Genomic DNA, 17,148 nt, shown 5'->3' with positions numbered 1-17,148 from the left:
CAAAGAACCCTCCGAGGATCTGAAAAAAAAATTGTTGCTCTACATAAGGATGGCCTAGGCTAAAAAAAGATTGGCAAGACACTGAAACTGAGCTTCAGCATGGTGGCCAAGACCATACAGTGGTTTAACAGGACAGGTTCCACTCAGGACATGCCTCGCCATGGTTGACCAAAGAAGTTTAGGGCACATGCTCAGCGTCATATCCAGAGGTTGTCTTTGGGAAATAGACATATTTGTGCTGCCAGAATTGCTGCAAAGGTTGAAGGGGGGGGGGGGGGGTCAGCCTTTTCGTGCACAGACCATACACCACACACTACATCAAATTGGTCTACATGACTGTCATCCAAGAAGGAAGCCTCTTCAAAAGATGATGCACAAGAAAGCCAGCTTACAGTTTGCTGTAGACAAGCAGACTAAGGACATGGATTACTGGAACCATGTTCTGTGGTCTGATGAGACCAAGATAAACTTATTTGGTTCAGATAGTGTCAAGTGTATGTGGTGGTGACCAGGTGAGGAGTACAAAGACAAGTGTGTCTTGTCTACAGTCAAGCATGGTGGTGGGAGTGTCTTGGTCTGGGGCTGCATGAGTGCTGCCGACACTGTGGAGCTACAGATCCCTGAGGGAACCATAAAAGCCAACATGTACTGTGACATACTGAAGCAGAACATGATCCCCTACCTTCGGAAACTGGGCCTCAGGGCAGTATTCCAACATGATAACGACCCCAAACACACCTTCAAGTCCACCACCGCCTTGCTAAAGAAGCTGAGGGTAAAGGTGATGGACTGGCCAAGCATGTCTCCAGACCTAAACCCTATTGAGCATCTGTGGGGCATCCTCAAAAGGAAAGTAGAGGAGTGCAAGGTCTCTAACATCCAGCAGCTCTGTGATGTTGTCGTGGAGGAGTGGAAGAGGACTCCAATGGCAACTGTGAAGCTCTGGTGAACTCCATGCCCAAGAGGGTTAAGGCAGTGCTGGAAAATAATGGTGGCCACAAAAAATATTGACATTTTGGGCCCAATTTGGACATTTTCACTTAGGGGTGTACTCACTTTAGACATTAATGGCTGTGTGGTGAGTTTGTTTGAGGGGACAGCAAATTTACACTGTTATACACACTGTACACTCACTACTTTACATTGTAGCAAAGTGTCATTTGTTCAGTGTTGTCACATGAAAAGATATAATAAAATATTTTCAAAAATGTGAGGGATGTACTCACTTTTGTGAGATACTGTATATCCAACACTAGAAGTGGGTGGATGCAGGGCAGTAGATTTTAATAGTGGGTATATCACACACTTTTTCTGGCAGAGATTTGATCATCCACAACAATGTGAATAGAGGATACACTCTTTTTTTTTCTGCTACTTCTCCCGAGTATGGGGATACCACATGTGAGAGACTTTTTGGCAGTCTTAGCGATATACCGGGGCCCAAAATCAAATGAGCACCATCAGGCTTTCAAAAGGGCATAATTTCCTCATTTCACTTCCTGATAACCCATCACAATTTCAAAAACCTTGAAATGCTCGTATAGTACAAAAAAAACCCTGCAATTGACCCCTTTTTGGAAAGTAGATAGTCCCAGGTATTTGATAAGAGGCATAGCAAGTATTTTGCAGATCTCATTTGTTGCCACAAATCTAATTCAAACCCCCTGGCATTCTCTTTCTCTCCCCTGATGTAGTAGCTGTGACCTCAGCATTTGAGAGCTCACTCCTGGGATGGTGGAGGTGAGCAGTGATGATTAGGCCTCACTTAGCAACGTCCTGAGAGTATTCCAATCAGGCTTCATAAGGTATGTAAATGTACACCTATAGCAAGGGTTTTATTAATCTTTAGTCAGAGCTGCACAGCTTGTTTTATCTACAAACATCAAAAAACCTGCATAGGCAGTTTTTTGTAAAGGTGAACTATCTTTTTGAAGTAATTATAAATCCTTTTTTTTTCTTTTATAAAAAAACATGTTATGCTTACCTGCTCTGTGCAATAGTTTTGCACAGAGCAACCCTTTATCCTCCTCTTCTTTGTCTCCTATTAGCACTCCTGCCCACCATAGCAAGACGATTTGCTATAGGGGCACTCATGCATGCTCTCTCCTGTATACAAAAAAGTTTCTATGTTTCTAGTAGAACACAATAAAATGCAAACCAAGCACTTTGTTTAAAAATAAAGTCTTCAAAATCTCAGATTATCAATTATTTCATCAGCATAAAAAAAATAAAAATAGACATACGCAATAAGACAGTCTTTTGGAGCTACAGCTTCCACGGCTTGGAATACAGCTTTACATATTCTATAGTATTTACCTTTATCAAAGACCTGGGCATTTCTGTGGTGTTTATATGTAGAATTGTGCGCAACAGGGGCAATATGGAGGGTCCAGGAGGCTAATTTCAGCACTGTAACTAAAAAATACACAATGCGACTGACACAGACAGCCAGGAGAATCGAGGCCGTCACTGCCAGCTCCTCAGTCTTTCTACACAAACATAGGAAAACAGAAAGTTTTCTGTATGCAACAACACTAATATATTCATATGTTCTCTTAATTCACTGGGCGTATTTTCTCAGGTCAGTAGGGAAAATATGATACGTAGATAAGCCAGATGACTGTGATGAGAGGCAACACAAAACATCTGGCCTAGGGGCCTATTTTTGTTTCATGGTTCTGTATTCATCGCTGTATTACTGATCTTTACTCAGCTGGTGCTATGATCACTGCGTGTACTCATGCAAGCCCCCAATGTAAGCAAACCGTAGTGATTTATCTCTCATTGTGCCTTTGCTGAAGGCAATACAGAAACCACAGTCTCTCAATTCAGGGGCCTACAGGCAGGCTTCTAACTTGCTGCAATTCCTCTTGGGTCCTATAACATGTTTTGGTACAGACTTTGCACCCAAATGCAAAGTCCTCTTATTCAGCAATGGTCACCTCCAAATGTTTAATACTACATTACAGATAAGTAATGATGTAGTGTCTACATGTAAGTAATATCATGATCATTTAAGCAAGATCCTGAGAATGCAGAGTTTCCCACATATCAGAAAAGGATGATCGTGCAGTGTGCTGAAGTGCCTTCTCATGAGATTTGGGATACTCCCTGAGATCTTGCAGAAGGGATCATGGTGTCACCTACTTTAGTATGAAAGCTGGGTGTATAGTAAGTATATTTTTTAGCTTTTTTCCACAGGTGTTTTTTTGCTACTGCTGTAATGTGGGGGTCGGAAGGCTGGATCCATGTTAACTGAGTTTGTTTCTAAGATACGGTACTTATCAAGAGCCCCTCTTTGGAATATATGTGCCTTGACTACTTGGAGTACCATGCTGTCTTTATGGTCACTTACTCACATTTGGTCTGGATGGTTCCCCATTGGGAAGATGGTCCTTTTATTTGAAGATTATGTGTACAAGACCATTGGCTATTTACTTAATGTACCTGAATTTTCCACCTGAAAGGCAGTGTCTTCATCTTGGCTTACTCATTTGCACCTCTATGAGCAGCATACACATGCTATCAATTCCAGTCTACTCTACTGTCTGATATTACTCTATTAAAGATTAGATGGGTCCAGTGTATTGTTTCTGTCACATGTGATCCTGAAGAAAGATTCCCGAAATATGTTGAGTCCACATGTGATCTGTAATCGGAATCTTTGCATGTTTTGAAGCTCTATGTGGAAAGTAATTTTTAATGTTGTGTAATAGATTTTTAATGGTACACAATAACGTTGTTTTTATGGTACTCTACTAATACTTTTATTTATTCTTTCTATATTTATTTTGAAATTAAGCAATTTCTGTGCATTTTTGTATTCATATTTTATTAATTACATATCTTTATATATCATCAAAAATCCAGCACAAAATGAAAATATTTAGTGATTCAATGAAGATGAAACAAACTTGTTAGGCCCCTTTTACACGGGACGGATCAGTAATGATCCGCCCCGTGAACATCCGTTTGCTCAGCGGGGATCGCTCCGTTGTCCCCGCTGAGCCGGCGGCGGACAGGGCGGTCTCTGCACCGTCTGTCCGTGTTCATCCGATCCGCTCTGCAGACGGATAGAAAAATAGGATTTTCCTCCGTCTGCAGAATCGGACAATTGCGGAGGCGAACAATAGCGGGTGTCTACAGATGTTCATCCGCAGACACCCGCTATCCCATAGGAGTGCATGTATGTCCGTATTTCATCCACAAACGGATGTATGAAATATGGACATACTGTCCGCATGTGTGAAAGGGGCCTTACACATAATCCTATAATTCAAGTACTTTCAGCTGTTTCCATTTTCATTATCTTCTCCATGGTGTCCTCATCGTGGTTCCACCTGCAGCTGGTATGTTCTCACTATAACACCATTTTTTCCAGGTTCTGGGGTTATTTCAATATCTTCTAGAGCTTTGTTTGTCTTCAGCTGAAGCTTCTGAAGTAGGGTGGTAAGGAAAATAAAGATCTCCATTCTTGCCAAACTCTCTCCAAAACAAGTTCTTTTCCCTGTGGGTAACAGAATAGTCTGTTATACAAATAACCATTATACAAGAACATTTTATGAGAGCTAAACCCTTCTCCAATACCACCTTGTAGGATTATATTCTTAATTCAGAGCAATCCAGGTGAAACTTCCACTTCCACGGGATCATTCACCTAGAACAAATTTGCAGCCTTGGAATTCCAACTTTCACGCCCAACTGTTCACACTACAGATTCACTTTAGTCAGTAACAGAACTTGTACCTAGGTCAGACAATGGCTAAGTGGTCAGAATTCTTGTCTTGCAGATCTTGATCCTAAATTTAATATTTATCTGACCCAGCCAATCCCTAAGCAGCTACATTCAGAGGCACGGCTTGAAGATGAATGTTTGGGAGCACCTTTCCAGAAATCTCTTTTCCCTAGGGCTTCTTCCTGGGAGGAGGCCTGTATGTATGCTGTTTGGCCCTGGCCTCAGAATCATCCATGTGCTGTGTGTCCTGGAAATTATTAAATAACTGAAGGCAGCTGGGCTGAAAAAAATATTCTTGCCAAAGCGGGTCACATAGGAGCTTGGAAAAGCTGTCATCTGGACCTTGGAAGGATTTTTTGTCCATAGGCTCAGGTATCTGCCTGTCTATTTACAGAGGGACAGAAGTCAGATTCAGGAAAAAGGAAACACGGTGACTACTATCAAGGGGGTCACAGGTTCATCTGGCTGTCCTATGTTCATGACATTTTTTTTATAGTCCTATACAGTATATATGTGATATTGGATTCTGTGGATAGGCACCAACATCCCTAGAATCTCCCTTTTTTCCCTCAGCCTGTCCTCCTCCCCAAAGGGTGTTTAATGTAAATAGTGGTCCCATAGCCCATGACTATAGTCCAGGAATAACCTCCTATTTTAGCTTGAGGTAACTAAGGAAATATTGTACAAACTACTGTATATGTATATAGTTAGAAATTGGTCAACATGTATGCTGACTGTATCTTATAGTTTAAATTAGGGAAATTCGGTTTGTCCCGGGAATTTCCAGTTTTTTGCTGCCGGCCGCTAGGGGTCGGCGGCCGGCGGAGAAAATTTTTAAGAAGACCAGAAGTCGGTCTACACCTGTGGCGCCACCCACCCCCGCTGCCAGTGTGTGTCAGTGTAAAGTGCAGTGGGCGGCACCACAGTTAAATGTCTCCGCGCGGCAACGGCAGCATGTCGGGCCAGTCTGTCACTGTGGATGTCGGGGCGGGGGCCAGTCGGGGGCCAGTCATGGTATGTGGATGTCGGGGGCCAGTCTGTGAATGTATGTGGGGGCCAGTGGTATGTCGGGGGCCAGTCTGTGGATGTGGGGGCCAGTCTGTGGATGTGGGGGCCAGTCTGTGGATGTGGAGGGCCAGTCTGTGGATGTGGGGGGGGCAGCCTGTGGATGTCGGGGGCCAGTCTGTGGATGTCGGGGGCCAGTCTGTGGATGTCGGGGGCCAGTCTGTGGATGTGGGGGGCCAGTCTGTGGATGTGGGGGCCAGTCTGTGGATGTCGGGGCCAGTCTGTGGATGTGGGGGCTAGTCTGTGTATGTCGGGGCCAGTGGTATGTCGGGGGCCAGTCTGTGGATGTGGGGGGCCAGTCTGTGGATGTGGGGGCCAGTCTGTGGATGTGGGGGCCAGTCTGTGGATGTCGGGGGCCTGTGGTATGTTGGGGGCCAGTGGTATGTTGGGGACCATTCTGGAGATGTGGGGGCAGGTCTGCGGAGTATGTGGGGGCAGGTCTGCGGAGTATGTGGGGGCAGGTCTGTGGAATATGTGGGGGCAGGTCTGTGCAGGATGTGGGGGGGCGGTCTGGGGATGTGGGGGGGGGCGGACTGTGGCTGTCAGAGGGGCACCAGATGTAAGGAGGGGCTCCGCTGATGGACACAGATGTGAGGAAGGTACCTCTGATGGGGCACCTGATGTAAGGACAGACTCCGCTTGGGACACTTGATGGCATCTGGTGGCAGGCAACGTGGCTAGTGACACGCGCATGGCTACCACTGATTCTGCATTACGGTGAATTGAATTTCCCGTTTTTTTGCTGCCAGTCGCTAGAGGTCGGCGGCCGGCGGAGACAATTTTTAAGAAGACCAGAAGTTGGTCTACACCTGTGGCGCCGCCCACCCCCGCTGCCAGTGTGTGTCAGTGTAAAGTGCAGTGGGCGGCACCACAGTTAAATGTCTCCGCGCGGCAACGGCAGCATGTCGGGCCAGTCTGTCACTGTGGATGTCGGGGTGAGGCCAGTCGGGGGCCAGTCATGGTATGTGGATGTCGGGGGCCAGTCTGTGAATGTATGTTGGGGCCAGTGGTATGTCGGGGGCCAGTCTGTGGATGTGGGGGCCAGTGGTATGTCGGGGGCCAGTCTGTGGATGTGGGGGCCAGTCTGTGGATGTGGAGGACCAGTCTGTGGATGTGGGGGGCCAGCCTGTGGATGTCGGGGGCCAGTCTGTGGATGTCGGGGGCCAGTCTGTGGATGTCGGGGGCCAGTCTGTGAATGTGGGGGCCAGTCTGTGGATGTGGGGAGCCAGTCTGTGGATGTGGGGGCCAGTCTGTGGATGTCGGGGCCAGTCTGTGGATGTCTGGCCAGTCTGTGGATGTGGGGGGCCAGTCTGTGGATGTGGGGGCCAGTCTGTGGATGTGGGGGCCAGTCTGTGGATGTGGGGGCCAGTATGTGGATGTCGGGGGCCAGTGGTATGTTGGGGGCCAGTGGTATGTTGGGGGCCATTATGGAGATGTGGGGGCAGGTCTGTGGAGTATGTGGGGGCAGGTCTGCGGAGTATGTGGGGGCAGGTCTGTGGAGTATGTGGGGGCAGGTCTGTGCAGGATGTGGGAGGGGGGCGGTCTGGGGATGTGGGGGGGGGCGGACTGTGGATGTCAGAGGGGCACCAGATGTAAGGAGGGGCTCCGCTGATGGATACAGATGTGAGGAAGGTACCTCTGATGGGGCACCTGATGTAAGGACAGACTCCACTTGGGACACCTGATGGCATCTGGTGGCAGGCAACGTGGCTAGTGACGCGCACATGGCTACCACTGATTCTGCATTACGGTGAGTTGAATGATTTCATTTCATATTACAATGTAATAAGAGAAATAATGCGCTTCAATCATCCTGACACCATAACAATCATGGTGCCGGGATGATTGAAGCGCCAACACCAGGTATTTGGAGTATCTTTATCTGCTGATTGTCAAACTCTGGAAAACACGTATTGCTATTGTGGTGTAGGATCGGGGGGGCTGCTGTCCCTCCTTTCCCTCTCCATCCCCCTCCCCCTCCTTTCCCTCTCCATCCCCCTCCCCTCCTTTCCCTCTCCATCCCCCTCCCCCTCCTTTCCCTCTCCATCCCCCTCCCCCTCCTTTCCCTCTCCACCCCGCATGCAACTCAGACTCTAACCACATCCCTTTGAGCCACGCCCCATGCAAGCCACTATTTTACATAAACCACGCCCATATTTCACCGCAGTGTGCTGCACGCAACACATTTTTACCTTTTCCTATGCCACACCTATAAACGCATGCCCTGCCCCATAATTATACCACGACTCTGCCTACTGCCAAAAAAGTGTCCCGAATTTTTTTTTTACAATGTTAGCAAAAATGATACTGCTCATTCAATATATGTTGTGGCAGAGCATTGCCTTGCCAGGGTCTAGAAGGAGGATGTGACCCAGAATTCTCTACCAGATGAGTTGGGGGGATCCAGGGAGCATGTAACACGAAGAGGAAATTGGCCTTTCAATTTCCTCAGTGTTTTGTGAAGTCTACTTTGGAACCTGGAGCTCAGGGATTTCTGAAAGATCCGGGTGGGAGGAAATCCCTAGTCCTGGGTCCTGATTTTGAGAACAGCCAGCATACTGGTTGGTCAGGTGTGTGCTGGCCTTATAGTAGTAACCTGACCATAGTTCTGGGCTCCATCCCAGCATACAGGAAGTCTGAGTACCAGGAGTCAGGAGGGCTCCGCGGGGGAGCCAGTGCAGCTAGAGGCTGCTATCTGTGTTCACAAAGGTGGTTGCTAAAACAGTCTGTAGGAGACAGGCAAGGGCCTGGTGTGTAAGGCCAGAGCAGCAGTGCTGCAAGTAAGAGCCAACTAGGCTGAATGTAGTTAGGTTGATGAAAAGGAATGCTGAAACCCCTGTGAGGGAAACCTAACTTTGTTTGTTGAACTTTCTTTTAATAAAAATGGGCAAACAAAGCCCTTAAAAAGAAGAACCAGCGGGTGGCGGCATCCTTCAAGCTCTACATTTGATGCTAGTCCTTTACAATGTGTTCTCCCATCATTTAGCTTTTTTGAGTATCCAGCATCCTTAAACCCTCCTTTTGGTTTTGACCACTGCAATAAAGGATAAGAAGATCAAAGGGACTGGACTATTCAGATGTTTGTTGGTGAGTGTTGGGTCCAGATACAAGGCAGGTAACCATGGGACAGGTAAGAGAACGCAAATATGTTTAGTGGCTCCCTAGGAAGTCATTACTACATAAATATGAGCAATAAATACATGGGGCTCCATCCGCAATCACTGCTTAAAAAAAAACACACACATCAACAAAGCAATGTGCTTTACATGTGCCTAGCGCTCAGCTTGTTTTTAAATTTCAAAGCCAGTGGAATGTTTATAAAATGAATGTCAGTTAAAAGAGAAGAAATTATGGGAGTAAAGTCTGGCCATGTGTCCTATCAGTCATGTGACTTGCCTCTACTCCATTCATAGAGTTCTCTCTGCAGCAGTATGGAGTAGCCTTGTATAAATACATAGGGGTTGATTTACTAAAGGCAAATATGCTGTGCACTAGCAGTGCATTCCAAGTGCACTGCAAGTGCATTTGCTCTAGATTTGAGGTAAAAATCTGAAATGAGGGGAAACTCTGATCATGTGCAAGCAAAAATGCATTTTTTTTAATTTTCCTTGCATGTCCCCTCAGATCTAGAGCAACTGTGGGTGGGTGCACTTACGGGTGCACAGACTACCATTAGTAAATCAACCCCATAGCCTCAGAGTATCAGTAATTAAAGGTAGCAATTGACATTAATAGGGCCAATGTGGTGCCTATATTTAAAAAGGGATCAAAGTCTTTACCAAGTAACTATAGACCTGCTAGTTTATGTTCTATAGTTGGGAAGATACTGGAAAGTTTAATAAAAGACCACATAGATGAATTCTTGCTGGAAAAAAACTATTCGAAGTAACAGCCAGCATGGATTCATGAAAGACAGAAGTTATCAGACAAATCTGCCAAAGCGTTCGATACAGTTCCGCACACACGGCTCATGTATAAGGTAAAGTCTACAGGCTTGGAAATATCAGTTTGCACATGGATAGAAAACTGGCTAAAAGACCAAATTGAGAGAGTAGTGGTTAATGATTCTTACTCTGAATGGTCTAAGGTTATCAGTGGTGTACCCCAAGGTTCAGGGCAGGGCATCTTTAGAAATGATATAGGGTTTGAGATTAAAAGAACCATTTCAGTGTTTGTAGATGACACCAACCTATGCAGTGCAATAATGTCCTTACAGGATGTCTCCAACTTACAAGCTGATCTCAATACACTGTTTTATTGGGTAACTAAGTAGCAAATGAGGTTTAAAGTTGATAAATGTAAAGTTTTGCACTTGGGGGCTAAGAATATGCATGCATCATACATACTAGGGGGAGTACACTTGGAGGAATCCATAGTGGAGGGAGGATCTCGGTGTTCTGGTAGCTAATAAGCTTAATAAGAGCATGCAATGCCAAACTGCAAAGTCCTTTCTTGTAATAAGAGAGGCATGGACTGCAGAGAGAGATCTTGTTTTGCCCCTGTACAGATCATTAGTAAGACCTCATATGGAATATGCAGTTCAGTTTTGGGCACATCACATAGGTCAAGGGGGCACGCTTTACGTCTGGAGGAAAAGAGCTGTAATCTCCAAACATGGAAAGGCTTCTTCACTGTAAGCCCTTGTACACACGGTCGGACATTCCGACAACCAAATCCGTCGGATTTTGTCCGAAACTGTTGTATACACACGGTTGGACAAAGTTGACGGAAAATCCGATCGTTCAGAACGTGATGACGTTATTTCGTTACGACGGGACTACGTTCAGGCTAGTAGCCAATAGCTTTGGTGTAGGAATTTGATCTGAGCATGCGTGGCACTTTGTCCGATGGGAATTTTCTACACATGATTGGACAAGGTCCGATCGGATCATGTTGTCGGAAAATTTTACAGACAAGTTGGAAAACTTGGTCCGTCAGATATTCCGACGGAAACAGTCCGATGGAGACCATACACAGTCAGATTATCCAACAAAACGGTCCGATCAGACACATTCCGTCTGAATCTCCGACCGTGTGTACAAGGGCTAAGAGCTGTAAAAATGTGGAATAGACTGCCTCCAGAGGTGATTCTGGCCAGCTCGGTAGATTGTTTTAAGTAAAGCCTGGATTCTTTATTCATTATTATCCGATGGCCTCTTGAGGGATCAGGAAGGAATTTTAGGATCAGGATGTTTAATATGAGAAAAACTCTATCAACATTACCTTCTTGGGGTACTTGAAGACTGGATTTTAAAAACACTGTCATTTGTAAGGATGAGCCGAACACCCCCCGGTTCAGTTCGCACCAGACCCTGCGAACAGACCTAAACTTGTGAACTTTAGAACCCTATTAAAGTCTATGGGAGTCGAACGTTCAAAATCGAAAGTGCTAATTTTAAAGGCTAATATGCAAGTTACTGTCCTAAAAAGTGTTTGGGGACCTGGGTCCTGCCCCAGGGGACATGTATCAATGCAAAAAAAAAGTTTTAAAAACTGCACTTTTTTCGGGAGCAGTGATTTTAATAATGATTAAAGTGAAACAATAAAATTGTAATATTCCTTTAAATTTTCGTACCTGGGGGGTGTCTATAGTATGCCTGTGAAGGGGCGCATTTTTCCCTTGCTTAGAACTGTCCCTGCACAAAGTGTAATTACTGCAGGAAAAAAAGTCATTTAAAATCACTTGCGGCTATAATGAATTTTCGGCTCCTGTAATACAGGGAACACTCATTGAAAGTCATTGATAAAAAAAAAGCGTGGGGTTCCCCCAAATTCAATTACCAGGCCCACGTCAAATTTAAAAAAAAATTGACGTGGGGTTCCCCCTAAAAATCCATACCAGACCCTTTATCCGAGCACGCAACCTGGCAGGCCGCAGGAAAAGAGGGGGGATGAGAGAGCACCCCCCCTCCTGAACTATACCAGGCCACATACCCTTAACATTGGGAGGATACTTTGGGGTCCCCCCCAAAGCACCATGTCCCCATGTTGATGGGGACAAGGGTCTCATCCCCACAACCCTGGCTGGTGGTTGCGGGGGTCTGCGGGCGGGGGCTTATCAGAATCTGGAAGCCCCTTTAACAAGGGGACCCCAGATCCTGCCCCCTGTTTGAAATGGTAAGGGGTACAAATGTACCCCTACCATTTCACAAAGAAAGTGAAAAAATAGTTAAATAAGACAAACACACTTTTGAAGAAGTCCTTTATTAAAAATAAAAAAGATTCCAGCGGTGGCAATCCACTCTTGCATCCAGCGATGGAGGATTATCTCTCCGGGGTCCAGCGATGGCTGATCTGATCCAGTGAACGGTGATCTCTCTCTCCAGTCCAGCGCAGCGCAGTCCATCCATCCTTCCTCTGTCTCCACTGTCGGAGACACTGCGGGATCCTGGCAGCCTGACGTTTCTTAATTTTTTTTAATTTGACACGGGGTTCCTCTTAATATCCATACCAGACCTGAAGGGTCTGGTATGGATATTTAGGGGGAACCCCACGTAATTTTTTTTTTAAATTTGATGAGGGGTTCCCCTTAATATCCATACCAGACCTGAAGGACCTAGTAATTGAATTTGGGGGAACCCCATGCTTTTTTTTTATCAATGACTTTCAATGAGTGTTCTCTGTATTACGGGAGGCGACAATTGATTATAGCCACGAGTGATTTTAAATTACTTTTTTTCCTGCAGAAATTACACTTTGTGCAGGGACAGTTCTAAGCACGGGAAACATGCGCCCCTTCACAGGCATACTATAGACACCCCCCAGGTATGAAATTTAAAGGAATATTACACTTTTATTGTTTCACTTTAAAGTGGGGTATCCCCCCCAAAAAAATTTAAAGTCAGCAGCTACAAATACTGCAGCTGCTGACTTTTAATAATCGGACACTTACCTGTCCCAGGGTCCAGCGATGCGGGGGAACGAAGCCCCCCCTTGTTACGCTCGCGGCGCCGTTATGCATACTGTGGGCACCCGGCTGTGGCTTCACAGCCGGGCACCAACTGCGCATGCATGAGCGGCGCAGGGCGCCGTGATACGCCATACAGTCGCCTGGGACACGTGACAGGTCCCAGGTGAATGTGTGGCATGAGGGGGAGTGATGTCACCAGCCCGGGCAAGGAAGAAGGCAGACTACGAGGGACCCCCTAGCAAAGGGTATTTAGAGGTGAGTAAAAAAAAAATTTTTGGCCAATTATTTTTTTTTTTTTTTTTTAAAGAATTTTAAGCAAATTTTTATTTTTTGGTGGCAACACCACTTTAAGTATTATTAAAATCACTGCTCCCGAAAAAACGGCTGTTTTTAAAACTTTTTTTTGCATTGATACATGTCCCCTGGGGCAGGACCCAGGTCCCTAAACACTTTTTAGGACAGTAACTTGCATATTAGCCTTTAAAATTAGCACTTTAGATTTCTCCCATAGACTTGTACAGGGTGTTCTGTGGCTTTTCGAATTGGCCACGAACACCCCAAATTGTTCACTGTTCGCCGAACAGGCAATGTTCGAGTTAAACATGAGTTGGACTCGAACTCGAAGCTCATCCCTAGTTATGTGGCATCCACATGCCACAATAGGCAGCCAGTGATTGCTGCAATTCAGAAAGCTTTATAAACCGGAACTTGCCCAGACCTATGCTTTATTTATGTATGGACCAACAACATGTCATTATAAACAGAGTTGTAGTAGAGGATTAAAATGTTATAACCTCTCATCCTGACAAGGCCAATTACAATGTACTGTATATCGGTCTTCTTCGGAACCTTGCATCGAAGTTATGAGCTTCTGCACAAACCCCAAATTAGGGTACCCTGATGTAAAAATTGTGACCACAGTCCATATTCTTCAGTTATGACTTATGCCCTCCCATTCCTAATGATTTAGTACTGACCCATCGCAGTGTCGGACAGCTTTACTAACAGAGAGGTACGAGAGGGTGTTATTATGGTATGTGCATAACAGTGAATTTTGTATGAGCTGAGCTGCTGGGAGAATTATTTCAATTCCCTTATGAACTTTGAGAATGAATTGTTCTACAGTGTCTATAGCTACAGAGGTCAACAAAGGCTTGTTTTAAAGCTTGCTTGCTGCCTTTTAAGAGTGCACTAATAGTTACATGTCCATAGCCTGGCCACAAATTCACTTTAAATGTCACAGAAATGGTGCAGAATACATTTTTGAAAATAATAAAGCAAGTGGTTGGAGAATGGGTACAGTAGACCTCACAGTGACTATGAAGCCCTATGCAGCGTTTCTACCTTACATGGTCTGTTAACAGGAGTATGGACAAATGTAATATCAAATAAATGGTTTGTTATTTTACCTATAGAGAATGGTATGAAGGCCTCATTGTTCCTGAAATGTCCATCTTCATCCAGGAAGTGTCCAGGATCAAACTTTTCTGGGTGCCTAAAATATTTTGGGTCCTTTAGCACAGAAGAAATCAATGGGGAGACTGTTGTACCCTAAAATGTAAGAAGTTAAAAACACTGATATCAATAATGAAACTCATCAATATCAATAGTAACAACCTAGCACATAAATCATTTAATTTGACCTATTTATTAAATTTTCTTCTAGAGCTGCACAATTATGGAAAAAATTAGAAAATTGTGTTTGAAAGACTACTGTGCAAATACCGTGTGACATAAAATATTGCACCGATCGCCATTTTATTCTCTAGGGTCTAGGCTAAAAATATATATAATGTTTGGGCATTCTAAGTAATTTTCTAGCAAAAAATACTGATTTTAACTTGTAAGCAACAAGTGTCAGAAAAAGGTTTGGTCTTTAACCACTTCAGCCCCGGAAGATTTGGCTGCTCAATGACCAGGCCATTTTTTGTGATACGGCACTGCGTCACTTTAACTAAAAAAATTGAGCGCACGTGCAACACAGTACCCAAACAAAATTAACGTCCTTTTTTCCCCACAAATAGAGCTTTCCTTTGATGGTATTTGATCATCCCTGCGGTTTTAAATTTTTGTGCTATAGACAAAAAAAGCGACAATTTAGAAAAAAAAATACAATATTTTGTACTTTTTGCTATAGTAAATATCCCCCTTTTTTTTTTTTTCAAAAAAAAGCACATTTTTTCTTCAGTTCAGGCCGATATGTATTCTTCTACATATTTTTGGTAATAAAAATCACAATAAGTGTATATTGATTGGTTTGCGCAAAAGTTATAGCGTCTACAAAATAGTGGAAAGATTTATTGCATTTTTATTTTTTTTACTAGTAATGGAGGCGATCAGTGATTTTTATCAGGACTGCGACATTACGGCGGACAGATCGGACACTTTTGACACATTTTTGGGACCATTGACAATTATACAGAGATCAGTGCTTTAAAAATGCACTGATTACTGTGTAAATGTCACTGGCAGGGAAGGGGTTAACACTAGGGGCAATCAAGGGGTTAACTGTGTTCCCCAGTGTGTGTTCGAACTGTAGGGGGATGGGAGTGACTGGAGGAAATGACAGATCGTGATCCCTTTGTAGGAACTCACAATAGATTCCTAGTAGGAACTCACAATCTGCCTCTCCTCTCCTCACAGAACAGGGATGTGTGTGTTTACACACACATCCCTGTTCTGCCTCTTGTGCCGCCATTGCGCGTGGCCTTCAGTCATTACGACCGCTGGCCATGTGCATCGGCACCCCCGCAGTGCGGCAGGCATGCGCGTGCCTGCTATCCCGCTTAAAGGGGCAGACGTACAGCTACGACGGGTCACGGGATCATGCCGACCTACCACAGTATAAAGATGGCAGCTGGTCGGCAAGCAGTTAAGACGTTAAAACTGGCCTCATTTACCAACGCTGAGGAATGTTGATAAACATTTGCCAGCTTTTTTTTTGAGACCTCGGCTCTGCACTGTTTACATAGAATCATGGAAATAGCTGATTAGGAGGGGGGTTGAATCGAGATCAGGATTTTTTATTTTTATTTTTTTTCTGTTACGATTAATCGCGCAGCTCTATTTTCTTCACAAACTATTTTATCATAGCTCTAGCTGCAATTACATTTTTGTTAAACATTTCTTGTTTTGGAAAATTATGAGGTCCCAGTTTTTGTTTTTATTTTACTTTTTAGAGGAATGCTTTTTGTTTTTAGAATTTCGTTGCTGACCTACCATTCTGCAGATGATAATTGCCTAGATGTCATGCTGATCTTCTGGATCCAATACTTTGAGTCATTAAAGAGGAGCTTCAGTCAGTTTCTTAAAAAAATAAAAGTCAGTAGCTACAAATACTGTAACTGCTGATTTTTCTTTAAAAAAAGGACCCTTATCTGTCCAAGGATCCAGTGTTGTCCTCATCTTCCGGTCTATGGATCTGAGCTCTGGCATGTTTACTGTGGGAAGCCAGTTGTGATTCCTTGTAGCTTCACAGCTGACTCTCCCCTGCACATGCACAAGCTGCTATCTTAATGGTCCTGCAGCCTCCTGGGACCTGTGATGTGTCCCAAGAGGTTGCAGGTGGGGGGGGGGGGTGATGCGGGGGAGGGGGGAGAACTTCCTCCTTGGTTGCCTAGGTGGTCAGAAAAAAAGTGGGTAGTGGACACCTGTCAAAATTAGGTACCTGCCCCCCCCCCCCCTCAAAAACATTCCAAAATATGATGGAGAAGGCAAAGAGGAGGAAGAAAAGCAGAACTTTCCCTTTTGGGTGAGGTTCCCCTTTAATAATACACACAAGGAAATCTACCTACTTGCTCTGGACAGCGATTTAGAAATTATTGACGAGTCTATTAGCATAACAGCTCAATGACTAGTAAATTTCAGCCATGGAACAGCAATGACCGCTCCCATATATCTGTCAGTAAAGGTTTACTTTTAATAAGAAAGATAAGGAAACTTCTGTGCTACTATGTGTATCCTACAGGGTATAAATATGTGCAATTTAAATATATGAGGTTGCTTTTACAATACTATTCTGACAACGAAATCCTGGGATTTGTTTCGGACGGATATTGGCTCAAACTTTTCGGTCACACCAATGTCAGAAATTCCGGTCGTCAAGAACGCGGTGGCGTACAACACGTATGACGAGCTGAGAAAAATGAAGTTTAGTAGCCAGTGCGGCTCTTTTGCTTGATTCCGTGCATACGTGGAATTTTGTGCGTCGGAATTGTGTACACACGATCGGAATTTCCAACAACGGATTTTGTTGTCAGAAAATTTGACAACCAGCTCTCAAATTTTTGTTGTCGGAAATTCTGACAAAAAATGTCCGATGGAGCCTACACATTGGTTGGAATTTCCAACAACAAGCTCCGAGCATTTGTTGTCGGAATGTCTGATTGTGTGTAAGCGGCACATCAAGTGATCTAAATAAATCGCACCAATAATCCTG

At 44.5% G+C, this 17,148-nt stretch overlaps 1 protein-coding gene across 1 annotated transcript in view; it reads right to left on the bottom strand.

Moving 5' to 3' along the window:
- Positions 1-3,815: 3,815 nt before the first annotated feature.
- Positions 3,816-17,148, bottom strand: part of LOC143982658 (cytochrome P450 2A5-like) — a 37,285-nt gene continuing 23,952 nt past the window's right edge. Inside the window, exons 8-9 of the mRNA XM_077481563.1 lie at positions 14,120-14,261; positions 3,816-4,507 (exon numbers count right to left, since the gene is read on the bottom strand). Of these exons, the coding sequence (XP_077337689.1) occupies positions 4,326-4,507; positions 14,120-14,261 (324 nt within the window). The 3' untranslated portion in view covers positions 3,816-4,325. The remainder of the gene's footprint in view (positions 4,508-14,119; positions 14,262-17,148) is intronic.

Source organism: Lithobates pipiens, unplaced genomic scaffold (assembly GCF_037356315.1).
Source record: "Lithobates pipiens isolate NorthernLeopardFrog02 unplaced genomic scaffold, aLitPip1_a1.2 Scaffold_1, whole genome shotgun sequence".
Classification (NCBI taxonomy): domain Eukaryota; kingdom Metazoa; phylum Chordata; class Amphibia; order Anura; family Ranidae; genus Lithobates; species Lithobates pipiens.
The sequence above is the reverse complement of the archived record's forward strand: the minus strand, read 5'-3'. Positions and strand labels throughout refer to the sequence as shown.